The sequence below is a fragment of the Daldinia decipiens genome (genome assembly GCF_022478715.1).
Source record: "Daldinia decipiens strain CBS 113046 unplaced genomic scaffold F4813scaffold_7, whole genome shotgun sequence".
Classification (NCBI taxonomy): domain Eukaryota; kingdom Fungi; phylum Ascomycota; class Sordariomycetes; order Xylariales; family Hypoxylaceae; genus Daldinia; species Daldinia decipiens.
The window spans coordinates 521,791-547,489 of NW_026054550.1; the positions used below are offsets into that span (position 1 = coordinate 521,791).

At 46.9% G+C, this 25,699-nt stretch overlaps 6 protein-coding genes across 6 annotated transcripts; 3 read left to right on the plus strand and 3 right to left on the minus strand.

Annotated features, from left to right (window-relative positions):
• Positions 1–3,342: 3,342 nt before the first annotated feature.
• F4813DRAFT_351099 (ARM repeat-containing protein) lies at positions 3,343–8,536 on the minus strand. The gene is made up of 8 exons (XM_049242372.1): positions 8,116–8,536; positions 8,007–8,051; positions 5,905–7,955; positions 5,559–5,850; positions 5,352–5,506; positions 4,989–5,300; positions 4,614–4,919; positions 3,343–4,555 (listed from the first exon to the last, which is right to left on the minus strand). The coding sequence occupies exons 1-8, from the start codon at positions 8,132–8,134 to the stop codon at positions 4,064–4,066; spliced, it is 3,672 nt and encodes a 1,223-aa protein (XP_049102107.1). The 5' UTR covers positions 8,135–8,536; the 3' UTR covers positions 3,343–4,063.
• Positions 8,537–10,687: 2,151 nt separating this feature from the next.
• On the plus strand, positions 10,688–13,446 carry F4813DRAFT_379462 (nitrate reductase [NADPH]; the record flags this gene model as incomplete). Its single annotated transcript, XM_049245458.1, has 2 exons — positions 10,688–12,485; positions 12,539–13,446. The coding sequence occupies 2 exons, from the start codon at positions 10,688–10,690 to the stop codon at positions 13,444–13,446; spliced, it is 2,706 nt and encodes a 901-aa protein (XP_049102108.1).
• A 1,271-nt stretch (positions 13,447–14,717) lies between these two features.
• F4813DRAFT_379463 (P-loop containing nucleoside triphosphate hydrolase protein) lies at positions 14,718–20,981 on the plus strand (the record flags this gene model as incomplete). The annotated part of the gene is made up of 8 exons (XM_049245459.1): positions 14,718–15,131; positions 15,185–15,794; positions 15,849–16,222; positions 16,274–16,325; positions 16,380–16,719; positions 17,527–18,265; positions 18,314–18,992; positions 19,045–20,981. 8 exons carry the CDS (start codon positions 14,718–14,720, stop codon positions 20,979–20,981), a joined length of 5,145 nt encoding a protein of 1,714 aa, XP_049102109.1.
• A 207-nt stretch (positions 20,982–21,188) lies between these two features.
• On the minus strand, positions 21,189–23,331 carry F4813DRAFT_351111 (uncharacterized protein). Its single transcript, XM_049242374.1, has one exon. It carries the CDS (start codon positions 22,994–22,996, stop codon positions 21,821–21,823), a length of 1,176 nt encoding a protein of 391 aa, XP_049102110.1. The 5' UTR covers positions 22,997–23,331; the 3' UTR covers positions 21,189–21,820.
• Positions 23,024–23,803, plus strand: F4813DRAFT_387015 (uncharacterized protein; the record flags this gene model as incomplete). Its single annotated transcript, XM_049246502.1, has 2 exons — positions 23,024–23,051; positions 23,463–23,803. The coding sequence occupies 2 exons, from the start codon at positions 23,024–23,026 to the stop codon at positions 23,801–23,803; spliced, it is 369 nt and encodes a 122-aa protein (XP_049102111.1).
• A 91-nt stretch (positions 23,804–23,894) lies between these two features.
• Positions 23,895–25,477, minus strand: F4813DRAFT_314810 (putative O-methyltransferase). Its single transcript, XM_049240918.1, has 5 exons — positions 25,315–25,477; positions 25,126–25,255; positions 24,934–25,057; positions 24,005–24,850; positions 23,895–23,935 (listed from the first exon to the last, which is right to left on the minus strand). The coding sequence occupies exons 1-4, from the start codon at positions 25,327–25,329 to the stop codon at positions 24,076–24,078; spliced, it is 1,044 nt and encodes a 347-aa protein (XP_049102112.1). The 5' UTR covers positions 25,330–25,477; the 3' UTR covers positions 23,895–23,935; positions 24,005–24,075.
• Positions 25,478–25,699: the final 222 nt, after the last annotated feature.

Below are 25,699 nucleotides of genomic sequence, written 5' to 3' on the forward strand. Positions count from 1 at the left end.
GGCGAACTGCAGGTATGGGACACTACCCCCGGCGTGCCGCTTGGTCTAGATATTCCTCGACTCGCAGGGTATGATACGGAAGATAGTGAAGTTGGCTAGAAGGCGGTTGCGTAAGAGAGTGTGACGATGAGTATTCGATGTCTGGCCTCTGGACTCTAAACCTAGCTAGGTCGGATGCTTCCATCGTAGGCCGCGTCGACCGCAACTGAGGAAGAAGGAAAATGGTGATAGAAAACGTCTGGAGAGCCGAACGAACTGCAGGGATATAGCAAGCTTACCGTTGATCCCATTAACCCCATACACGGCAGATGAAATCGCCTCGGAGCATTTGCGTATTAGGCGGCTATGGATATTTACGTAAACATAAGAATAAGAAGAGAAAGAAGTCTTAGCAATGTTATAGAAATCGAGATAAAGTTAAATCGGTTAGAGAAAGAAGGAGAGTAAAACCGGTAATAAACTTAAAAGGTATGTATGTTTATACTTGGACGTACCTACCTACATCTTACATACGTGATTACTTGTAACTATTGGATCATATGATACACTTGTACCTGCCTCTGAATATTGAAACATTGAAGCTAAAGCTAATAGTTACATGTGAATATTGTACTTACACCTACACGCTAACATGTATATATGTACCTAATGTATGTGTGTATGTACCTACAATGTAGAGTGTTCTTTCGAATCGCAGGTATATGAGATGTACTCACAACAACCACGACCGCGTTGAGAATGAGAGTGAAGAGGAAAATAGAAAAAGATGACAGGAAAAAAAAAACGCCATAAGGCGTAAGCTGTAAAGTATGTGGTCTTTCTGCAAATAAGCGGATTAAAGATATACTCGATCACTTTAGCCAGTAGTGCTGGTGCTGGCCCGTCAATATCGTAGCTGCGTACCGGGCCGTTTAGCAAGCAATTAATATTTCAATTAATATTTCAGTTTGCTTGTTTCTTTTTTTTCTCCCCACAATGCTGTTTATAGAACACAAGGCGTGCTGTGCTGTATGTATTACGAGGCTAGTTAACCCAACTTATTAGTTGCATTTGAATTATCCGATCGATGGGTTAGGGTGGATCCAACGAGTTGGAAGAATTGAGATACGTTAGGTACTCTCAATACGAGTGTCGTACGGGAGCACGGGATATCACGGACTGTAGAATTCGGTTTGAAGCTGTTACACGATTGTTTCATGGCAGAAGGCAGGTAACGACTTACATGAGTATACGGTATAGGGTAACTATACGATAGAATAGAAAGGAAACGTTAAACCCCGGCGCTAAAGGGAAATACTATGTAAATGGTTAAAACGTCACACGCGGCTTAAAAAGGACACAGGGAGCAGGATGGGGGAGCGCTAATGGCCGATCTAAGCGAACCCATCCTTAAATGTTTCCTTGCAAGGGTAAAAGTTAACCTGCCACGTTACTACATGCCGTGCTCAGACCCCACCATGCACGAGCGGAAAGTGCAAAACGAAACTTTACTAAGCGCTGAAGGGGGGAGCTAAGGGAGCTAAGGGAGCACTGTCATAACCTGAACTAAAGACTAAAGGAGGACATGTCAAAACCACGTAAGGTTCGGGGCTGCGGGGTGGAGCCGAGATCTCCGATGTGCGATGAACCTTCCTACATATATCAACTCTATTATGTTATGTATCCTACCTTGGAAGATGAACCTACCTACGTAGTATATTGCTTAGTACCTACATATAGTTATACATATATGTAAGGTACTTATATATAGAGCTATACCTACATGTATATATGTAAATACACCATCTCGATACAACATTCACTCTCCCCCTTCGCATCTCATTGCCTAGATCTCTTGTAAGGTTCCATCCGAGATCCATGCACGCACACGTAAGCTGCAATATCACATCCACGAGAGCAATAAATTAATATTGCAGAGGGTAGCAGTCGCGAAGGGGCGAAGAGAAAAAACGACCAAACCGAAAGAAAACAAAAGGTCTCGCCAATATAAAACTTTCTGGGGAGCATGCGGTGGCATCTCAATGGGTTAATTACCTGCCGTCCCATGGCTGCGAGATCCTAGCCCCCCCCAGCACGGCTTCCTAACCAACCGACATCAACCGGTTTATCCGACATCCCGCTCGATGGTTCGTAGCCCGTCGGTCCTGTCAAGTGTCGACCAGAGTGACTAACGAAAACTACCTACTAGTCGTAAGACAATATATATTTGTGGCGTCCGGGTGCAAGCGAGACTATCAAATAGAGCATATGCAGCTATTTGCAATTCCATGTAGCCAAGTTCGTGATCGCGTTGTCCCGAGTGCGTGGGCCCCCTCTGGCCGGAGAAAAAGAAAACCTTCGGTGTCTTGAAAAAGTTCGCCACGGGCCCTAGCTATGGCTATGTAGAAACAGCTGCCGGCCTTGGTATTTTTCATCTTCCTGTACGCATGCATAGGGCTAGGGTCTGATGCCCGATTTGCAAAATAGCCAGACCTGCGCAATTGGTGGGAATTAAACGACCAGGCTTGCCGCTTTGTCCTTCAGTCGGTGACTCAAAACTACAGGCGTGAAAAACAGACAGGAAAGGAAAGGGGGAACAGGAATAGGTTGGTTGAGACTTGACGTGATGGATGTTGCCAAGCAAATACGATGCATTCTGCTGCAGTCAAAAGTGCTCAGAAACCCAATAATAATTTTCTGACTGACCATGCGACACCTTTCCGACTTCTAAGACTCCTAGACTTCTCGGGTAAAGGTGGAAGGGAACGCGATCCTAAAATGTCGCTTGCATGACGTGCTTTGGCTCAGGTTTGTGGTTCAATGGTTTCTAGTTCCAATAACAAATCTGCACGATTTCCGGCCATCACTATTTGGTCTCTAACCTATCGATTCCAGCTGCAAGAGCTGCGTCGCCAAGCCTTAAATACGAGCCGCCGTCATGCCCAGTCAGGAATGCCCCTATGTTGTGCAACCCCAACGTAGAAGCTGAGGAAAACGTACAAATTTGGCCGTATCTCTTTACAGTTTTCATGAATCGATAATAGAAGCTGAAGAGACTTTGATGTCTGTCTGTCTGTCTGTCTCAGGGGGATCTAGCTCTAATGTTCAGTAAATGAACAATAATCCTATTAATCAATTCAATGTTATGTATGTAGACGATACTGTAGGCATTCTATTACCTAGCCCCTGTCGATATGCTGTCTGAGTGTGAAGAGGTCAGAGAATGCACTAAGACCCAACGATGCATTTTAAAATTAGTCACTAATTTCACTTGAGAAGATCATGAGATAGTAACAATAGTAACAATAGTAACAATAGTACGGAAAACATCGATTTATATAAGGCTCATCATGGCATTTACACCGAGCCTCAATGGCAGTCTTACCTACTAAGTACTAAGTTGTAATCGCGAGTGAAGAATATACATAAATCACCTGCGTCATGTTGCAGATTTCAAGTCAGTGTGAAATGAGTGACTTTAGCTATAAATCAGCATACATAGAACAAAAAGCAGCGCGATGGCTAGCGCCATAGGAGCAATCTGCAAGTTCGCCAGTCTATCCGCACGTTTGTTGTCCATCGTAAGATGACTTGCGGGACGAAGTTGGGCATTAGAACCTGATTGGTTCGTGCCAAAAAAACGGACCACCCGGGAAGGGCCGGGTGGCCATCAAAGCAACAACTACTTCCCCGACCCCTTTGCTGGTCTGCATCCTCAAGTCCTCGGGCTGTCTCCTCCCCTTGTCGGCCTTGTTGTCGGCGACTTGGACATGTTAACTTCATTAACATCGACAGGTTCGTCGTGATGGGCGCCTCTATTATGAGACTAACATGGCCTGAGATTATGAGACTTCCGCCTCAAGTCTTGCGTCGAGGAATATATTATGCTCCCACCGAAGATTGTAACTTCCGCATGAGACATGTGCATAACCAGGAGACATCAAATCTCCCTACCGCAATGCTCAAATGAGTAGTGTATGATTCGTTCGGATCGATCAATGGCGAAAATCAAGTCCTAAATTCGTGAAGAATAGCCGTATTGATCAGCGTTCATTCATAGGTATCTTGGGTATCTTGTAAGTCATCAGCGCTTTCCACGACCTCGCCGATTTGGTCGGCGGGATCGGGAATCTGTTGAGGAATTATGACGCTTGCTCATACTGCTTCCATCCACTCGGTCTGGAGCTGATTCCCTTCCAGAGACAGTACCAGCAAGTGAGCCCTTGTGGTTTGAATCATTTTGTTCGACCTTCTGGTCTTTGGAGTTTTCATACCAGTCAACATCACTGAGTTGTAACCTACGGACGCGTTGTCCGCCACGCTCTCTGCCGGACTTATCTGAGCGGCCGGTGTAGTACGAAGACGGCTTGTCGTGACCTGAATGAATAGAAGTGTGAATATTTCTGTTGGCATTGAGCGGGGTCAAAAGAGTATCACCATCAGGATCTTCATTCTCGCGAAGGTCATAATTTAGCACCAGGTTTTTTATGCGTTGCTGCTCCTCCCGTTCCGCTTGCTGCTGCGTCTTCATTGCAACTGCAAAGGTCGAGTCCGAAGGAAGTGCGACAGTTCGTGTCTGTGAGCATTAGTACCTAGAGTATTTAGAAGCGGGTTAATAATAGAATAATATATACCTGTTGACGATTGCCTTTCTTTGTTAACAGAGAGAAGGCCATTGTGCTGGGTGCACTCTCTCCATTTGCACCGTCTGTGTCTGTAGTCGAGGAAACATCGCGAGTTTTGGGCCGGACTGGTAACGGAACATCGAATAACGGTTTACGGTCGAATTTACGGGATTCTAAACTCTCAGCCATCATCTTTGCGTACTCACGTTCGAAATCCGCTTCGTCTTCGGGGTCAACCTCTTCGGCTTTCCTCGTCACTACTATGGCCTCCTCTTCTGACTCGTCCTGAGGAGAGTGCAACTGGGTCTCCGCGTCCTGACCAAACCAGGAATGGTTAGCGGAAACTCCCCAATAGTTACAAAGAGTAGAATTGGAGGGATATACCTCAAAAACATCATCGTCGTCGTCGAGTTCTGAGTCATCCCCGTCAGCCTCTGGGAGCACGATGTCACCATCACCATCACCTTCACCACCATCGCCCTCATCTTCAGACGAAGCATCACTAGAGGCCTCGTCTTGATCAACGTTCTTATCTAGGCCGGCGTTCTTCTGGTCCTGCGCTACTGCAAGTTGGAACGCTTTGGTGGCTTCCTCTAGAGTGGTTGCCAGCTTCCACTGCGGTCTAGTGAGAGAGAAAGTGTCCTGGACAATGAACTCAATGTCCATGGGGAGAGGCTGCTTTGTGTATATGTAGTACTATGAGGCTATTAACTTGACCTGTCTTTAATGATGCTGGGATATACAAACCTGTAAAAATGATAAGAAGTAGTCGAGCTTCTTCCCTGCAGCGCCTCGGTTGAAGAACATGCCACAAGTCTCAAGCATCGTAGCTACCAAGCGAATTCTGAAGTAGTCATCAGGTAAATCGAAAGGGTTAAACCGGCCTGGGACAGGTACGCCGTCTAAACGAAGTTAGTTGGTTCCGTATTATTTGCACTCGCAGGTGTTACTTACTGTAACCAAAAGTCATAATTTTATACATTGTGTCGAAGATTACGGGGTGCTCTAACATCCGGTAGTTATAGAGCTCACCCAAGTACTTCACTTCTGCAATGCGTCTCTGGTTGAACTTGAAGTCATTCTGTTCCAGCCCGAATATCACAGATTCGACAACATTATCGATCACCGTAACCGTAAAATCTGGGTGATAGCGGTAGATGGCGCTAAGCAGTATTGCCAGGATATGGATACTGCCGTACTTGACCTTGGCGGGCCTTGAAAACACCTTCGTGAGGATAGCTACTACCTGTTCCACGAGTTAACAAATGTTCTTCGCAAGAATATAAATTTCCCTTCGTACCTCAGATTCTTCCCAATGGAGTCGGCGGATCTGCTTAAGGACCTTGGTATAATTACGCTTCGTCAAGTCTACATAAATGAGTTTGCGGATGAACAACTCGGTAGGAGTTCGCTCCTTTTGCTGAATCGAAGCTCTCTCCGGTGGATCGACATAATATATTGCATTCTCAATGAGCATACGCTCTGGCTGACCGATATGCTGCACAGACTTCTTGCGCTGCAGCGTCTCTAAGAAGGTTGCCATGCGAGGCGAGGTATCAGCGTTGCGGAGCAGATATCTGCCACAGTTCTCCAGGAGGTTGCAGATAATTTCGATATTCATCCTGGAGAAATCGTCAAGGCTGACTTTCAAGCAATGAAAAACGACATGCTCAGGCACGATACCGTATTTTGTGAGCTCAGCCAAGTATCGAATATTGCTCAATCGCACTTGTCCGAGAAAATCCTTCTCCTTTCGCCGCTGGAGGCTGCGAAACTCCGCATCAAGATACTCCACTACACCTTTAGGGACGTCAGGCATATATCGGCCAAGCGTAGCTATTAGGCGGGACCAAAACGGCAGGAGATCCGTTCGACCCTTGGGTACTTCGGTAAGCCCCTTGATAAGGCGGTTTCTGGATGCCTTGGAGTTTAGGAAACAGAAGTCGATAGCCACTTGATCGACTACATCCTTATGCGTAAGCTCTGATAGTCGAGTTAATAGTACGTCTACCTGTGCGCCAATGGTCTTATTGGCGATCGCGGTTGACTGATCGTCGTTTATTTCCGAAGGCTTAGATGGCTCTGTGGCCTCAGTAGATTCAGCTCTCTTGCCAACCTGCTCGTCCGTATCGGATTTCTTTTTCTTGCCATCCTCAAGCAGTATACCAGGTACCTTGCCTTTCAGATCCACTAAGTTTTCGTAGAAGCGGCGCTCATCCTCATCTTCCCAGATACCTGCACCTTCACTCTGTCCGCGAAGATACTCGCCGGTCTTGACTAAGCCAATAGCACCATTGGTGGCCGAGAAGCCATCACCAGTTTCCTTTAGATCTGGCATCTCGGCACCAATTGCATCGGCTATTACCTGAGCATTGCTGACTAGGCGTTCTTGAGCTTTTAGCTGTCGCTCAAAATTGGCTTGGCGATCCTCGAATACTTCCCCGGACTTGACGTATGCTTCCGAGTTCCTGCCGCGCTGCGTAACAATGTTTTTTTGATCTCGCACGAGATGGGCCTTGACATCATCAAAATAGCGTTTTAGGATATTTCTGAATCGCTCACGTAGCTCGGAGCTAGCAAATGGAGGGTCGTCAGAATCGGCTTCGCCAGCTCCCTCTTGACCTTCGGTTCGCTCAGGGTTGTTTTCTGTAGATTTAGTGGCACCATCTTCTTCCACAGTCTTGCAGCCTTCTGATCCGGCGGATTTGACTCCTAGGATATCCCAACCAAATGATTTTACGAAAATAACTAAAAGGGGCAAATTCACATGCTCTCGATCATAGCCTAGAAGATCCTTAAGTACTTCAAGAGGAAATGGCTCAGCCCCACCACCCTTAGCAGAACTGGTCGATTTAATCTTCAACTCGGCATTCTTTCCGTTGGCACTACGTGTAGCATCATCTGGTTTAACATCGTCAAGGGTTCGTAGGACACCCACAAGCCATAGTTCGGTAATCACTCTTAGAAGAGCTCGTTGTCGGACAAGACGTTCCTTCTCTTCCTTTTCGCGAACCTCAGGGGCTAGTGACTTTAATAGGCTCTTATCTGGCGTAGCCATTCCCTTGCCAAGCAGCCATCCTAAATACTCGGTGAACTCGGAAGGGCCAAATCGTTGATGGAGGGCGCTAACAATCTCGACAGCTGCATCGATTTCCCCGGGGGTCTTAAGCTTGCTTAGTCCTTCGTAGCAGGCTGAGATAATCTCGGATAAATATTTGGTGAGACTCAGGGTCCGTATATCTTGCAGGAACGTGTTCAAGGTCGCAGGAGTGATAGCAGTTCGCAATCGCTTTATAAAAGCAGTATTTTTCCTTAGAGAAGGGTCGAGAGGCGGGCTAACGGGGAGGACATCTACCTGACGTTAGTAGTCTTACAATTAGTGAGTTCGGAAGCAAACAATACCTAGTTCGCCATCCCATGCACGCTGGTTGAGCGAGAGCAACTCGCCTAGAAATCAAGTGTTAGTCGGGACATATAATAGTCAGTGTGATGATGTAAAGACAAGACTAACGTTTTCGCGGGCGGTCCATGTCGGACAATCGGACAGCCTTTCGTAGTATTTGAATTGCTTAACGACCCAATTGCTACATTCGCTACAGCGGTAATCCTGCTAAGGGATATATCGCCCCCGGAAGAGGAAGCGACGCGGGGAATTAGGCTTGGTGGGCATCGGTAGACAAGTCAGCACAAGTCTGCCCTGCGCAAAGGAAGCAAAGCAATTGCCGGGATAAATTGTAGATTGCGCTTTAGGAAACAGTTGCTCTTTATAGAGTGGGTCGGGCCTGAAAAGAACAGTTCAGAATTTAGACGGGAAGATTGTATAGTCAATGCAGTTTGTTGAAAGATTTGTAGCGTTGCGACGGTGAAAGTCAAAGAACTAAGACTTAGTGATGAATAGAGGCGTATCTGTGAATGATGTCGTTCCAAATCCTCCAATGAAAGAGTGGCGCACTGTACTTTCTTTGGGTTCCGCGAAAATCTCGGGGAATCACAGGCCGTTTTGGTTGCTTTAGAGAGTACCTAGGTAACTTTGGCGGGGCAGAGCTTGCAGTATGTAGATGCTTGAGAGTTCAGCCTCGTGTACAGCTTGCCCACTCAGCCAGTGTCCCCACAGTAAGCTCATGCCAAGGCTTAAACTTCCATACAACTTAAAAGTACCTACCTAAGGTAAGACAAGCAGGGAGGGACACCCGACGCAAGGACGCAAGAACGCAAAGATGCAGGAACGTTGTTGCACAATTAGGGCTGTCTGATGCCCTAAACAGCCTAGAAAGGTATCCATGAATATTCCCTAATAGGCCTAGAATAAGACGTACCTAAATGCACGTTCATTAGGTACCTGCCTTCAATCAAGAGAGCCAAAAGCTTCAAGTTCAATCAACGTGGTAAGCACCTACCTACATAATCTACATCACATATCCATGCATGCAAATCATGCCTATTGACGTTGATAATACATCAATTATGTGCATATATGTAAGGCAAGACCAGGTATGTATGTAGGCACCTACCTAAAGTTCATGCATGGGGCATACATCTCATTTGAAGTTCACGCATCTTTAATCTTCAATTCTAAAGTTGACTCTCTCTACTTGACCCCTATCATCTACATCTTTCATTCTTTATTTTGTTCAACTACTTTATTAAAAGGCACACCCCTTATAGCCTTTCTTGACCTTCATTACTCCGAGATGGTAATATGACGCGATGTTCTAGGGTTTAATACATACGTAATATTCAACAGCTTGATCACTTATTCAAGGAGTTCGGCTTTACTAATGATATTTAAATTAATACTATTTTTAAGGGATTGCTATGCTAATTTCTATAAGGACAACTAACCACCATGATATCCCGCAAGTGGATAAACTGAGTCTGTTTACGATGGATTCTTCTGAAGCGAGGACAAAACACCTGTCTTCCATGTTTTCTGTATACAGGCGGAAATCAACCTCCTTAAAACCACCCAACTTAATCTATAAAACTCCAGGTCGATTATCCGAATGTTTTTTTTTTCGGAGCGAATGCCGATAAAATGGGGCTTTCGGTTCTTGATCTTCGCGCCTCCTCACCTCTTTTATTAATACACCATGTTGGTTCATCGGCTTATTCGCTCCTGTTTACGAAGTATCGCTGTTGTCATCACGTCACCGCCACCACCTGATAGATAACTCTGGTGTGTTGGACCAAAATCCTGCGCTAGGAATCCAATGTGGGTAAGGCACAAAGGATCTTATCCCCTTCGTTTTAAAGGCTTCTTATTCTACACAAGCTAGCGGATAGTTTTGATGGGGCACGAGGTGATGCCTAGGTAACCCAGTCTACCCGTCCAGTCTAGGCGATTTTCATATCTCCGCTGACTGCCAAAGTTGTCACCCTTATCATTGGCCATGATTCGCTGTCATCGTCAATACTGCTAAGGAAAGCCAATTGCTTCTGATAAGGCCAAGGCTGCGTCAAATATCTCTGTTGAACACATCCGCGGGGATTTCCTCGACTGACTTATGCATCTCCTCGCTTCAAATATCCCGGACCCGATAACTAACCTGGAGGTGCTCGAAACACTCCTATCTGCAGTGCCGCACAGAATGTGTAAGCCACTTCTAGGTTCTGACGATACATCATTACTATACGGTTATTGTCACGGTTTCTGGCCGGCCCGTCTCCGAGGCGGTTGTCTGCATATTAATGGATGGTAAAAAGTCGGAGTTGCTCTCTTGCGCCCCTAATCGCGAACCGGGGATAGAAATTCTTGATCAAGTAGTCGATCTGGTGGTCTGATGGTCAGTCACTCTCGTTCGTCATTATGGACACGATGCCTTAAAATGGATAAGCATATCTTGATCGACTACTATCGCTCTTTACTTATTTTTGTATTGCTCTTCATTTACGAAATTTAGTTTCATCCATCTCTAGTTTTAAGCGTCGGGTCATATTACCCCTTTCTCGGAAAATTTGAAGCCCAGTGTAGGAATATCTTGTCTTACGTAGGAGCTTTGCATGCATGATGACATATATCATATAACCAACATCAGCGTTCTAATATCTCTGTGTTAACCCCAACTCACTTTTCACTACATACAATGGAAATTTTAAATATACCTGTCGAGAACCAGCGACCACCTACAGCGCATCTACTTCGATATCCCCCGTCTCCACCGGCGACGCAAAGTAGCTCGAGAAGAGAGTCAAGTACCAGTAGTGATTTTGAGCTCCAGACGCTGCCACACGATGTCGACGAATCGGATCCTGAAATTTATCGAATATACCCTCTCCCACCGCGAAGCAGATCTGATAATAACGTGTTGGAGGAGGATCTTAGGACTCCAGATCATCATGTTGTTAGAGATCCTCGGTTAATCCGCCTTACAGGCGTCCATCCCTTCAATGTCGAGGCGCCATTAAGTGAGCTCTTCAACGAGGGTTTTATAACAACAAAAGATCTCCATTACGTCCGCAACCATGGAGCAGTGCCTCGAGTAGAAGACTCGGAGATCATGGACTGGGAGTTTACGATAGAAGGCATGGTGGAAACACCTATTAAAATGAGCCTTACACAACTTATCCGAGAATACGAGCAAGTAACCTACCCGGTTACTCTTGTATGCGCAGGCAACAGGAGAAAGGAGCAGAACATGGTAAGGAAAACAAAGGGGTTCTCTTGGGGAGCGGCGGGTTTATCGACAGCGCTATGGACTGGAGTTGTGATTGGCGATCTACTAAAAGCAGCAAGACCAAAGCGCGGGGCGAAGTATGTATGCCTCGAAGGAGCGGATAGGTTGCCCAATGGCTACTATGGGACATGTGTCAAAATGAATTGGGCTATGGATCCTAATCGTGGAATCATGGTTGCCCATAAGATGAACGGCGAACTGCTTCCCCCTGACCATGGGAAACCTCTTCGGGTCATTGTTCCAGGACAGATCGGAGGCAGGAGTGTAAAGTGGTTAAAGAGGATCATCATTACAGCAGCGCCTAGTGATAATTGGTATCATATCTATGACAATAGAGTGTTACCCACAATGATCACCCCTGAGATGAGTGCCGACATGCCGGACGCTTGGAGAGACGAACGTTATGCTATCTACGATCTAAACACAAACAGTGCCACTTGCTATCCAGCACACGAAGAAAAACTGTCATTGATGAGGAACATTCAAAGCTATCGAGTTCGCGGCTATGCTTACGCCGGAGGAGGCAAGAGAGTTACCAGGGTCGAAATAACCCTCGACAAGGGGAAATCTTGGATGCTTGCTAATATTTCGTACCCTGAAGATGAATATCGGCTTGCGCCTGAGGGGGAAGAGCTGTTTGGTGGACGACTAGACATGTCTTGGAGGGAAGCCTGCTTCTGTTGGTGTTTTTGGTACTTGGATATCCCAGTATCGCAACTGCAAACAGCGGATGATATTTTGGTACGGGCTATGGATGAATCCATGATGGTGCAACCGCGGGATATGTACTGGAGTGTTCTGGGCATGATGAATAACCCGTGGTTCCGAGTCGTTATACATAAGGAGTACCATTCGCTACGATTTGAGCATCCAACCCAGCCGGCGTTGATTGCAGGTGGTTGGATGGAACGAGTTAAGAAGAACGGAGGAAATCCTTCTAATGGGTACTGGGGAGAAAGGATATCTGGCGAGGAAGAGAGTGCTACCGAAGAAGAGCAGACTAAAGATATTTGCATGACCAATAAGCATGTAACTCGAGTAATTGATATCGGCGAGCTGAAGAAACATGATAGCGAAACCGAACCATGGTTTGTGGTCAACGGCCAGGTTTACGATGGGACGAAATTCCTGGAAGGGCATCCTGGAGGAGCGGCTTCGATCATCGGTGCCGCCGGACAGGATGCTAGCGAAGAGTTCCTTGCCATTCGTAAGTCTGCAAGCCATTATCAAAATTGAAGATTAAAGCTTACGTATTGATAGACAGCGAAAATGCCAAGGCGATGCTTGTGGATTATCACATCGGCTCACTCGATAAGTCTTCGCGGACTGCTTTAGCTGATGGAGATGTAGCCCCCGATCCAGCATCAGCACCACGAGCAACATTCTTACAATCTAAGACGTGGACGAAAGCTATTCTATCTACCAAAACGAAGATATCAGATGATACCAAGATCTTTACTTTCGATCTTGAGCATGCCAACCAGACTTCAGGCCTTCCTATAGGCCAGCACTTGATGATGCGATTGCGCGACCCAGTTACACGTGAGGCTATCATACGATCATACACACCTATTTCGGAGAATACGAAGAAAGGAAGATTACACGTTCTCGTCAAGATTTATTACGACACACCGCGAAGAAAAGGTGGCAAAATGACGCAGGCGTTAGACGCAATCCCTATCGGCCACTTTGTCGACTTTAAAGGCCCGGTAGGAAAATTTGAATACCTCGGCCGGGGCCTATGTTCGATTCAGGGGCAACAGCGGAAGGTCAACCGGTTCATCATGATCTGCGGCGGGTCTGGAATCACACCGATATTCCAAGTTCTTCGCGCCGTGCTAACGGATCGGGAGGACCCTACGACGTGCCTGGTCATTGATGGTAACCGTATCGAACAGGATATCCTCTGCAAGGCTGATATCGACAATATGGTCGTCGGCAACGACTCTAAGTGCCGCTTGTTGTATACGCTTAGTCAACCTGAGCCGTCGTGGGCTGGCCTCAGGGGCCGGATAAATAGGGAGCTCCTCGAGAGGGAAATAGGCTCTTGTAAGAGCACCAATGGCGAAGATTTAGTACTTATTTGCGGACCTGGACCACTTGAGAAGAGTGTTCACTCTATCTTAAAGGATTTGGGCTGGAAGGATGGGGATGTGCTGTTCTTCTAAATGCCTTATAATGTGTATATAAGCATACTTCCTATATATATAGATATCTTCTCGTGCCTATAGAATATTCTTTTAGTGCAAGTTTTAGACAATGACGTATGTTCATATATGAGGGAATCGAAAAAATATCGTGGAGTATCGTCGGCGTTTAAGCATAAAGAAAATCGACGCTTTTATATACCTATGATGAAACATGGGCCCTTGACACGTACAGGGTTAGAGTCTACGTACAATATCTATCTACCTCCTTCATGTATACCCTATGCAAAGACGCGCCCGAGAATGGTCGTATCTTATGCGCATGCTGTTCCAGGGGCGGGAATCGGTGAGGGTAAGACTTGGAGATACTGCTAACCAGTGTGGTGACACCGACCATTTTCCTCACCGGGTTGACATTCTTATAATAATTGTCGACAAGCAAGTGCATTGCATGGCAGCACCACATTTACAACGCTGCTGGGTCGTTCTAATATTAGCTAGTCCGGCTTCACGTTGACCGTTGACCGATATTGCTTGGTTGGATGCCAATACTCATCATGTGAAAGAGATAACCGCCATCTTGCATTGCATCAAATGGATTGGATCCAGATAGTAGGGATCCAATGGGGGGATTTCTTACTGCACAATTTCGAAATGAGTTGCTCTTTTGGATATGGGACAACACATGTACATTAATAAAGCCATCAAAGCCATCAAAGCCATTAAAGCGTGCGCACATGCCCACGGCGTCCACGGGTACATGTACATGTATTAATTGACCTCATTAAAACGTTAGGTACATAGTGGACCTCTAGATACCTAATGTACCTAAACCATGTACCTACAGCACGTAGCTACCTCTTACCTTAGGTACGTTTAACCCAGGTTTATCCGACCCCATAATTTAACGTTAAGTACCTTAGACCCGCCTACGTACCTAGCCTAAAATTATGTACCTTTTCAACGGTACAGCTGTACAGGCAGCTCATACCTATTACAATGGGCATAATCCACATCGAAATCGTCACTACAAAGTACGCGCAGCCTCAGCCTTCCTCGAACTAACCCAACTACAACTTCTACCACTCGCTCATCAAGTCTCTCTGCTCAATCTACCAAACTGTCTTATCCCCCAGAACTTTGACATTGTGGAACCACTTCTATATTTTCTACCAGATTCAATAAAAACTTACAACAAAGTGTTTGTAACGAAAACCTTTTTTTTCCCACGCAACAACTTCGGAAACCTTTATCACGACCTTACATAGGTACCTTGGGTATAATTTCATTTAATGGCTACCAACAAGCGCAGCCCGACACCAGACCATCCTTCTCTTGAGGACCCGGATACAGCTGCCGCACGCAAGGAATTAAGACAGACAGTAATCTCTGACAAACCCGACCTATCTATCATGTCCGCCGCGAAAGTTGACCCCGCGCCCAACGCCGCCACGATCGGTGATAAGCAATCGGGCGAAGATTCCACATTCAATCGCGAGTCTCTTGAGGTTCGCAACAATAGCTTAAGGAACCAGGTGTCATCCCCGAAGAAGAAGCGGGCGCGCGATGAGGTAGACGGCCCGAACGACACCTCCTCAGATGGCGATGTATCTCCGATCGGCGCTGATTCCGCCATTTCTGAGCCCGAGAAGAAACGTCCTCGCGATATTTCAAGCGAATATAAAGTAAAGGCGGATGCGCTTATTGTAAGAATATCTATATTGATTTAGTATTCAAATCTGTTACTGATCACCAATAGGCTTCATTCGACTCCAAAGACAGCTCCGAAGCCAAGACGGATGCCGGCAACGACACACTAAGTTCTGAGAAGAAAGCGGCGACAAAGGAAGACATCGATGCCGAGAAGGGAAAAACTACAAGCACAACATCTAGCTCGGCTTTTAGCAGCTCTGGAATCGCGGGATTTGCTTCTCAAGCATCGCCGTTTTTACAACCCGGCTCGAAACCCTTATCTTCTTTCGCTAGCCCGTCTGGCTCACAGTCACCATTTGGCGCCGCTGCCACAACATCTACAACATCTATATTCGGCAGTTCCAGCTTGTCTAACGGTACATCCACTTTCGGTCAAGTAGGGGGAGCGGCGAAACCTTTCGGCAGTACCGTCTTCGGCGGAACTTTTGGCGGTAAATTTGGCGAATCCAAGCTTACTAGCTTTGGTAAGCCCGGTGAATTATTCAAGAGCAGTAAACCGGCCAGGCCATTCGGAGCACCCGTAAGCGAGGAGGAAGACAATAATGGAGAAGATGGTGGCAACTCTGAAGATGAAAACAGAGTTGATAACGAGGATAAAGAAGCTCAAGAAGAGAAGACTGCGACGGATGACAAGAAGAAGCCAAAGCTTCAGCGAGGTGAGTTATCAGACGTCGCCATCTAACTTAGCATAGTGCTTACGAACCTTACAGTGGTCATCGACGATGGCGAGGCTGGCGAGGCTACCATTCTGCAAGTCCGTGCCAAGATCTTCCATCTCGATAAAGCTAGCTCCTCCTGGAAAGAACGGGGCGCTGGAAACCTGAAGATCAACGTGCCTCTAGCTTGCGTCGATATCGACGAAGATACGGGTGCAGCTATTCCCGGATCCTTCGATGCATCTGCTCTTGACGGTGCCGATGCTAAGGTCGTTCGTTTGGTCATGCGACAAGATTCTACCCACCGTGTGATTCTTAACACCGTCATAATTCCGGCCATGCATTTTCAGGAAAAGTCTACAGCTAAGGCAACCCATGTGCTCTTCACGGCTATAGAAGATGAGGGGGCTGTCAGCGTTCAAGTAAAGGTACATATCCTAAGGCGTATAATATGTAGTAAGGTGCTAACCGTCTTATAGATGAACACGGCGAATGCTAAGAGCTTCCTAAACGAGGTCGGAAAGATACAGCGTGAACTTCAATCAGTCTAGGCAGCTGATGGGACTAATGCTGCTCCGACTTCAGTTGCCGACAAATCTACTTCTAAGAACGATGAAGCAAAAGGTCTCGATACTGATGCTGAGGAACACTTGAGTGACGGAAAGAAGAATAATGAAGTAATCGATGAGGTGGCTCCCGTACCAGAGCAGGAGCTACCACCATATGCTGAATCTGATGGGGATTCTAATGATCATTTACTCCAGTCAGCCCCAAAGGAATCGAGCGGGGAAGGATCCGATAAGGAGGCCTCTAGCAGCTTGAGCCTAGAGAGCCGGTCATCGTCTGGGGATTCAATTAAGCGTAAGGTCGCAGAATTGGATGGCCCTGTGACGCGATCCAGGAAGAAGAGACTCGATGCGTCCTCGTTTTTCGAGAAGTGGTCCTAGATGTGCGATGCATACCACGAAGCGTTTAGAGATGGTAAGGGAGTTTTGCATGAAGCATTTTCAGGAGAGGCATAGGTACTGGTACTCTGGAAGAATTGCACGCTTATGAGGCATAGATGAACGACGGTGGCATGGATATTTGTCGGCGGCAATTCTGTGATAATAGAGCTCATACCCATAACTGCCGGATTACCATTCCGTTACGCGAAACGCCCAGTGCAATAATCGTTTACTGTATTGCATCGGATTAATCTTTAGTTAATTTTCATGAATAGAAACTTTTATCGAGTGCTTCCTATTCTTATAGGCGTAGGGGAGGATCGCGGAGTGATATAGTACCTCCTGGACTAGCTGTCTACCTATCATACTTCTCTTTGATGGCTCTTTACATATAAGGACGTTCTAGACAGAACTCGAACGCTCACTCTTTATTGTTTGTATACATAGACGTAACCCCTTAAAGACTCCTTTACCCAAGATAGTTTGGGGTGGTTAGGTATTTAAGTACCTGATATATTACATAAGATCTACATCATTATAGGTACGTTGGAAGACATTTCCATTGATGGAGCCACCGGTCACGTGCTTCCGCCCGCATTTCGCGCCACAAGAAGTGCGACTGGATCGACTCGCGACTCGGGACTCGGGACTCGCCAGTCTACCTACAACATCAACGCGAAGCACGTATTTTCGGACTATTGGGTTTCTGACTAAGCATATTCGTCCTTATGCATCTTGATTACGGATGAGATGTCTGCTCTCAAGGCAGCTACAGTTTCGAATAGAATCATTAAGCGGAAGAGGAAGAGGCAACCCTCCGAAGAAGACAAAGGAGGTGATTTCTTGAAGGAAGAGGAAGAGGAAGAGGAAGAGACTCTTGAGGAGCTAAACGCTGAAAAATCGAGAAAGACTGTAACATCTCAACGCAAAAAGGCAAATGCAGATGTTGAGTGCCAAATTGAATGGCCGCAGGTATTTAAGGATCTGGACAAGACTCATAGGGCTTTGAACCTGGTCTTCACTTTCTGTTCTACACGCAAGCATATTGCAACGACTTTTGATACCATTCGGTCCTCAGTGGAGTCAAATACGAAGCGAAAGTTGACAGTCGAGGATGTCGCGGCTATCGTGGCACTGCGGCCGGAAGGCATCAACTTTACTTACGTTGATGAGGTAATGTTGCATACCGACATCAAAGGGGCTGAAAGAGACTCTACGTTTAAGACTGGTAAATCAAGGCATATTACAGTTCAAGGTCCCGCCCCGGATGCTTCCGTTGGCGGATTTACCGGCTTAGACGAACTTGGTAGTCGGCATCCCGACGATTTGCCATCAAGTGGTCAAGAGGTTCTTTACTTTGAGTTTATCGACGGGGACCTCAAAAGACAAGTTCAGAGCAAAAAGACAGGAGAGCCCACAAATCCGAATAGGAAGCTTCGGGACGAGGACTTGAAAATGCCAGTCTACAGCCAGAAACAACTGACAACCCTGATTGAGAAGCGTAACCAAAAATTCACGAATGCGGTGAGTTCCTTTATAAACCGCTGCGTAGAAGAAAATCTGGATCCAGAGGTAATGATTCGTCAAGAAGCAGAAGCATATGTCCCAATCCCTAGTCTGTCGGAAATCACTACCCCTCAGCCAGAGCCCAGCACCATACCCGCGTCGATACCTAAGGAGAGGAAGAGTATCCCTGAAATCATACAAGAAATCAAAGACAGTCCATGGTATACCGGTCAAATTGTGCCGGATGGACACCGAGTGTTTGACGCTCAGGATGCCGTTTTCGGGGAACTTGACTTTTTGCTAAGTCAGGATATGGTGAATGCCCTATACAACGCGAAAGGAATCACTCAATTCTATGCTCACCAGACCGAAGCGATCAATAATCTACACGCGGGCCATCATGTTGTCGTCTCAACCTCGACGAGCTCTGGGAAGTCCCTCATTTACCAACTTCCCGTCTTACACGCCCTGGAACAGGATCCCAACACTCGAGCTATATACATCTTCCCAACGAAGGCATTAGCTCAGGACCAAAAGAAAAGCTTAAAGGAGATGCTCGCTTATTTTACGGGACTGGGGAATGTCCTTGTTGAGACGTTTGACGGAGATACTCCGATGCACGATAGGAATCAGATTCGCGATGAGGCCCGTATCATCTTTACTAACCCAGATATGCTTCATCTTACAATTCTCCCTCAAGAAGATAGGTGGCGAACTTTTCTGAAGTACTTACGCTATGTTGTCGGCACGTAAACTCCCAGTCAGATAAATGTATTGCGCGACTAATTCTTAGATAGTTGACGAATTACACTACTACAACGGCTTGATGGGCTCTCATGTTGCATTCATCATGAGACGGCTTCGACGCATATGTGCCGCCGTCGGCAACCGAAAGGTTAAGTTCATATCGTGTTCTGCCACCGTGGCAAATCCACGAGAGCATTTTAAAGCTATCTTTGGAATTGATGATGTACATTTAGTTGATTTCGACGGGTCGCCATCTGGGCGGAAGGAGTTCCTCTGCTGGAACACGCCTTATAAGGATCCTGGTGACCCAACTAGCGGGCGCGGAAATGCCATAGCGGAATGCGCGCGCTTATTCTGTCAGCTTATCCTACGTGGCGTTCGTGTAATAGCGTTCTGTCGTGTGAGAAAGCAGTGCGAAGAGCTAGTGAATGCTGCTAGATACGAATTAGAATCATTAGGTCGTCCAGAATGCATGGCTCGTGTTATGGGCTATCGAGGTGGATATACGGCACAAGATCGTCGACAGATCGAGAGCGAAATGTTCGAGGGCAAGCTCATTGGCATTATTGCGACCACTGCTTTGGAACTGGGTGTCGATATTGGTACCTTGGACTGTGTCATTACACTGGGATTCCCATACACCATTTCAAACCTGAGGCAGCAGAGTGGGAGAGCTGGTAGGAGAAACAAAGATTCTCTCTCCGTGCTGGTGGGAGATTGCTTCCCAACCGACCAGCACTACATGCAGAACCCCAATGAACTTTTCACGAAGCCCAACTGCGAACTTCAGGTTGATTTGAGCAACATGCTTGTCTTGGAGGGTCATTTACAGTGCGCAGCATATGAGATGCCGATCAAACCCGTCGAGGATGCTATCTATTTTACGAAAGACTTAGCGAAGATCGCAGAAGAGCGTCTTATCAAAGACGAGCTCGGGTACTACCATTGTCATGATAGATTTAGACCAATGCCATCAAGGTTTGTTGCAATTAGAGATACCGAGGACGATCACTTCGCAATAGTTGATATATCACACGGGAGAAACGTGGTACTCGAGGAATTAGAAGCATCGAGGGCCTTCTTTACTATATACGATGGCGCGATCTTTTTACATCAGGGTAACTCGTACCTGGTGCGCGACTTCCAACCAGACAGGAAGATTGCCAGGGTAGAAAAGGTCAAGGTGGAATGGACCACAGAACAGCGAGACTTTACCGATGTAGACCCCGTGGAAACGGAAGCCATGCGTAAAATCCCGGGGTCTCTTTCGCGCGCCTTTCACGGCTCAATACGCATTACCCAGAACGTCTTTGGTTACTTCAAAGTAGATAGGAAGCGTCGCATTCTCGACGCTGTGCAAGTCGATAACCCTCCCATCATCCGGCATAGCAAAGGAATGTGGCTCGACGTTCCGAAGCGCGCCCTCGAGATCCTCGTCGACCGGCGGCTCCACGTGGCGGGCGCTATTCATGCCGCCGAGCATGCTATCATTAGTCTAATGCCTAACTTCGTCATAAGCATTCCGGGCGACGTCCAGACGGAATGCAAATCAGGACTAAAGGAGTTTGCACGGAAGGAAACTTCGCGGAAGAGGCCTGCTCGGCTAACATTCTACGACGCGAAGGGCGGCGCCAACGGAGCTGGCATCAGCACCAAGGCGTTCGAGTTCATCGACATGCTTCTCGTACAGGCCCTAGAACGGGTCCAGCACTGCCATTGTCAGACGGGGTGTCCTGAGTGCGTGTGCTCGGAGTTCTGCAAGGAGGCTAACGAGGTTATGAGTAAGGCTGGTAGCACGGTTATAATTAAGGCGTTATTAAATATGGAAATTGACGTCGAGGCCCTACCTATGGGACCCGAGGATATGAGCCCGGTTGGCATCGAGACGGTGGTGTTGGCTAAGCCGGTGCCGTCGAGGGGTCAGAGGTTTGATTATGAGGAAATTAAGGTAGAGGAGGATGATCAGGATGTTATTATTGTTGACTAGGTCGAGGGGGCATGTTTTACCTTTATTAGTTATAACATAGTGTGAAATCCAACTCACTTTTTCTTCCGGACAATAACTATATCTATCAATCTTATTGATGAGTCAGTTTATCACAGAAGGAATCGTCCTCATCGAGAATGTTTTGAGTCCTTATCACTTTCACCGTAGGAAAGTTTACACTATTTGGGAGCAGAAGGAATTAACCAAGACGGGATATAATATATTATGGCGGGAAGATATTCGTATGACTAGAATGAGTATTTAAATCTGCACCCTTGATTTAATATCGCGCGTAAATAGGTGCCACACCCACGAGGTGTTCGCGCATGGAATCCTTAAGCACCAGGAATCAAGCCCACCAATTCGGTACACGTTCTACTGTAAATAAGAGGCCACCCCTGAATACACCACTAAGCCACTTATACCTTGACAAGATTCTAGCTCTTTTGTCGTTTCTTTCACCCATTTCTTAGTGCTCCTTATGATATACCTAAGGGTTTTACCAATTTTTCCTGCCTCATATCACAAATACACCGCCTGATTTGATTAGAGGGCTCGCCTCCCAACGTCCCAACTCGCATTTCCGCATTCCTTTGGACGTTGCAAACCTCCAGACTGCCACGTCTACCAACTTCAACCCACAACAGACCGAGCCCGGAAATACGAGAGTCAAAATGAAGCCCTTGTGCTTTAATTTTGTTTCGTCGCTCTCGCTGCGCCTTGCACCGAGTCGCACGAGGAGGACTGCCGTGACAGCGTCAAGGCTGCCGCCGTCCCGTCCTTTTGTCAGCTCCAAAGCGGAATTGCTAAACCGCCTCTTCTGGTATCACTTCTCTACTTCAATGTTCAGCCTCCTCTCCTAGTATCACAGTATTACGTCCAATCGGTGAAAACGGGTGTTGGGGTTGACCATTGGTTTTCCATTGCTGAAGGCCAGCTATAATTCGCTTCAGCCTATCCTCTCGAGCCCAAAGATGGATGCGACCAAGTGTTGATTGGAAATATGTAAAAGCAGAGATAACTTGCAAGTCATAGCTCTCAACAAATGTTACATTGTATTGAGGACGCCGAACTTTATCAATATCCATTGGATCTTCTGAAAGGTTGGTATTCGAAGACTCTGATATTTCCTCTTTCCACATAATGAGGATGCTTACAAACCTTGGCGTTATAGCGACGAGATATACTGCATCTTGGTCATCAAGTACTGGCCACGTCATATCGAGCATGACACGGCCATTGGCAATGCACTCATTTTCCACTGCAAACATATTGGTTCCTGTTTGTACGACCAAGTATGGGAAATAAACGTTGTGTTCGGGGTCAGATGTGCTTTTAAACTTCTTATAGCTATAGTCGGGTACGTCCCCGCGGAATGGGGGTATGTCATCTATAGCGTCAACATTATAGCCGTACAAGATATCGGGTACACGAGGGTGCAACGTATACTTGCCCGCTTCTGGTGGCAAAAGGAGATTGCGAAATCGTTGTTTGGAATAGTAGGTTAATTTCCGGGTGTTGTCGATCCAGTTCATAGTTTTGAGATTCATAACTTGTACTAACGAGTCGAATATTATGTCTGAAGGTGGCATGTTGTTTAAAGTCTCTCGATATTCCCGATATCTCGTCATTATATCTGCAGGGACATGCAGCAGCTCCGTCGAGTTGAATATATGTCTGACATATTGTGCTTCAATCTTATCTGGAACTATCTGGTCTATCAAGTATCTGATGTTGTTGTAAGGGAGGACAGTGATTCGGTAATCAGGGCTCTGCGAATATGTTGCGTTGGATTTACTGGATGATCCGGATCTACTGGATCTATTGGATATAGTACTGCTAACATCTATGGCAAAATCGTCTGGGAAATCGCTAATGTGTTCCGATTCTAGCGCCTCTGATTCAGTGCGCTTAAGCCACATGAATGTTGAAGAGAGATCTTGTTGGGGGTGATCTTGTGAGAGCCGTTCGCTACCAGATGACCTGTCCGGTAATTTTAGATCCGTCGTAGCCATCGATGAAAGCGCGTGGCTATAACATAAATGAGCATAAACCTGTACGATGCTACAAGTCAAATATAAGGGCTTGGGCCAATATAATCGTCGTATCTTTTTTGAAACTCAAGGGTTTCGACCGGCGTAGATGCGTGAAGTTGTTATGATTAGGTACCACCTAATGTAAACAAACGCTGGCGAGAAGGGGTTTATCCTTGCTTTAGCCATTCCAGCCATTGAAAACGCGTGACGTTTAAGCCACTGCACTGACACCTTCAACTGTCAGTTCTCAGTTCTGCAACAAAAAATAAAAGAGAAGAGCCTTTCTGATTGGTTGTAGAGCCTGCGCCTCCTTCCCCCCCTTTCCCCCCCTTTCCCCCCAGCTTGTCTCTGGAAACAGTTTTTCCTTAGAAAGTTACTATACGTCTAGACTCCTAGGTTTCTTACTCAATAGTTAGAGCAATTGCTAACTACCTAGTTATCGTAGTAGCAGAGAGGTTGCCAGGCTGCCGTGCCCAACGCGTGGACCTAGGCCGCGCGGAAGGCGAACTGTTCATGTTCCCTGTAAACCCGACTCCGCTCGGCCAGTGGCCCGGCATCACCGGCGCCCCGGTGGACCACCGCGTCACGTTCAACAAGCATGGCATGTTTGCCGGTGTGGCGGTGCTGTTTACCGGAAAGCTTGAGGGCACGAGACTTGCGTGGTGCTATTCGATGCTTGATTACGGCGTGAGAGACGTGGGCGCGACGGCGGAGGGAAATCCGGATGTGGACGAGGCGTCGCAAGATGTGTTTGATGGGCATCATTTGTTTGTGCCCCCCAACTAATTAAGCTTGGGTGATTCAGCTCCCTCTGGCGCTGTGCTATACTGTTATATAGGGGTTGTCGTTCGGAAATAAAAATATATATGGGTGTCCATTATGCACCTCCTACCTATCCGCGCTGGCTGTATCCTCCTGCTTTCCCACGGCGTTAGCAATCTAGTGGTAATCATCGAAGGTAAAAACATAAATAGACACGACAATTACCTCCCTAGGTACCTTTCGTATTCATTTCATTTCGTTAAGTGCCTGCATAAATAGGGACCCTTCGATCTTCGCTATGCTAACTCCGCCTCGATAAGGCTTTCAGATCCCATCTCGTAGCTATATATCTGCACAACTTTAAAGCCAGCCCGCTTTAGAATATCCACCCAGCGTGCTTCCGTACGTTCCCCCATGGTGCCAAGCACGAATACTAGCTGATCCATGGAGGTGACGGGCCATGTCGGGTTGCGATCAGGGACAATAATCTCATTCACAAGCAATTTCGAATAACCCAATTTCATCGCAGGTCGTAGCTGCTCAAGAATGAGAACGCAGTCGTCGTCGCCCCAATCATGAAGCACAGAGTGTAGGTAGTACGCTCGGGCTTCTTTTACAGGCTGGGGGGTGAAGAAGTCATGAGCGGTGGCTTCAAACACCCCTCCGCTAGAAACGGCCGAGATGACTTCGGGACGGTCCTTCAGGATGAGTTTACCAGGAAGTGAGGGGTGCTTTTCTTTCAGCTCCCGTAGGTCGTGTCCTAGGCCACCGCCAACGTCAACGAGGAGCACGTCGTTGCCACCAGTATTAGCATCGAAGCCTTCAACAAGACGCTCCTCGATCGGGTAAAAGCCTTGGTCAATCCATGAAAGTTTCCTGGCGCGGTATGCCGACATGTAGTTATTAAATTTCTCCAAGTATGGTGGGTTCTGGTCCAGCCATGCGAAAAATGGAAGCTCTGTTTTATGAGCGGCCTGGAATGGCCCGTCTGTTAGCTTCGTTGGAAGCGCATACTTGATGCTCTTCAAGTACTCTGGTAGGCCACGGAACGATGGGCCGGCTACGTCGTATCTGTAAATATTATAAGTACCCGTAAGTATCTAATCAGAGGTGAAGGCCGAATTTCGAGCTGATGGGGGACTTTTACTACGTACGTGTAAATAATACCGTCTTGGTACTTCGGCTCCGTCAGAGCGTTGCTCAGGGGCGTCCCGACATACTTATCAGCACCCGTCTCGGCAACGACATTCATAGCAGCAAGATGCTTCAAGGTTCTTGCTTTCATGGACATCAATAATTTATATGGCGCGAAAGAAGTACCTGGGTAGTTATTCTAGATAACGTACCAATCAGAGTCTCATCGGCACCCGCCTTCGCGGCCAAGTCTTTCCCACTGATTCCTGACTCGCCACCGTCTTTCAAATATTCGAATAGCCCCAAGTCGACTGCGATGCGACAGTGTGCGGCTCTTGCGGGCTATGATATTCATGCCAGTCAATACGGACCCTTAGGGAGTGAGTCTCTTGAATAAGTACCTCAGCCCAGCCCATTCGCTGGATAGCTTCGCTTGGAAGCTCCAAGCTTGAAATCAACGAATGGGCAAGATTTAGGAGTTGCTCCCGGCCCCCGGCTTGTTCTCGGAGTACGCGGAGCCGGTTGCTTGAAGTTGGGCGAGAATGGCTTCTGGTGTGTGCAACATCTTGGGCTCTAGATTGCTTGTATTTTTCAAATGGATATTGTCATTTGAGTATAAAACTATGGTAGTTCGGCAGTCATAGAGTGGTGGGGACAGGTGGATAATGAGAGAAGATGAGATCTATCTGGGTAAGGTCATAGAAGTGGTGATCTACGTGATGACAAGGATTCGATATCCCTTGGTAGCTAGGGCTGTACCACATATAGGGGAATTTTGCCTCATTG

Excerpts from the sequence above, each read along its gene's own strand:
- F4813DRAFT_351099 (XM_049242372.1), bottom strand. Across the intron at positions 5,507-5,558 it reads AATTATGACTTTTGGTTACA|ACGGCGTACCTGTCCCAGGC; the intron begins GTAAGTAACACC and ends AACTTCGTTTAG. Across the intron at positions 5,301-5,351 it reads ACTTCTTATCATTTTTACAG|TACTACATATACACAAAGCA; the intron begins GTTTGTATATCC and ends ATAGCCTCATAG.
- F4813DRAFT_351111 (XM_049242374.1), bottom strand. The coding sequence starts at position 22,996 with ATGGCTACGACGGATCTAAAATTACCGGACAGGTCATCTGGTAGCGAA.
- F4813DRAFT_314810 (XM_049240918.1), bottom strand. Across the intron at positions 25,058-25,125 it reads TGCCGATGAGACTCTGATTG|CAAGAACCTTGAAGCATCTT; the intron begins GTACGTTATCTA and ends TGTCCATGAAAG. Across the intron at positions 24,851-24,933 it reads CAAGACGGTATTATTTACAC|ATACGACGTAGCCGGCCCAT; the intron begins GTACGTAGTAAA and ends TAATATTTACAG.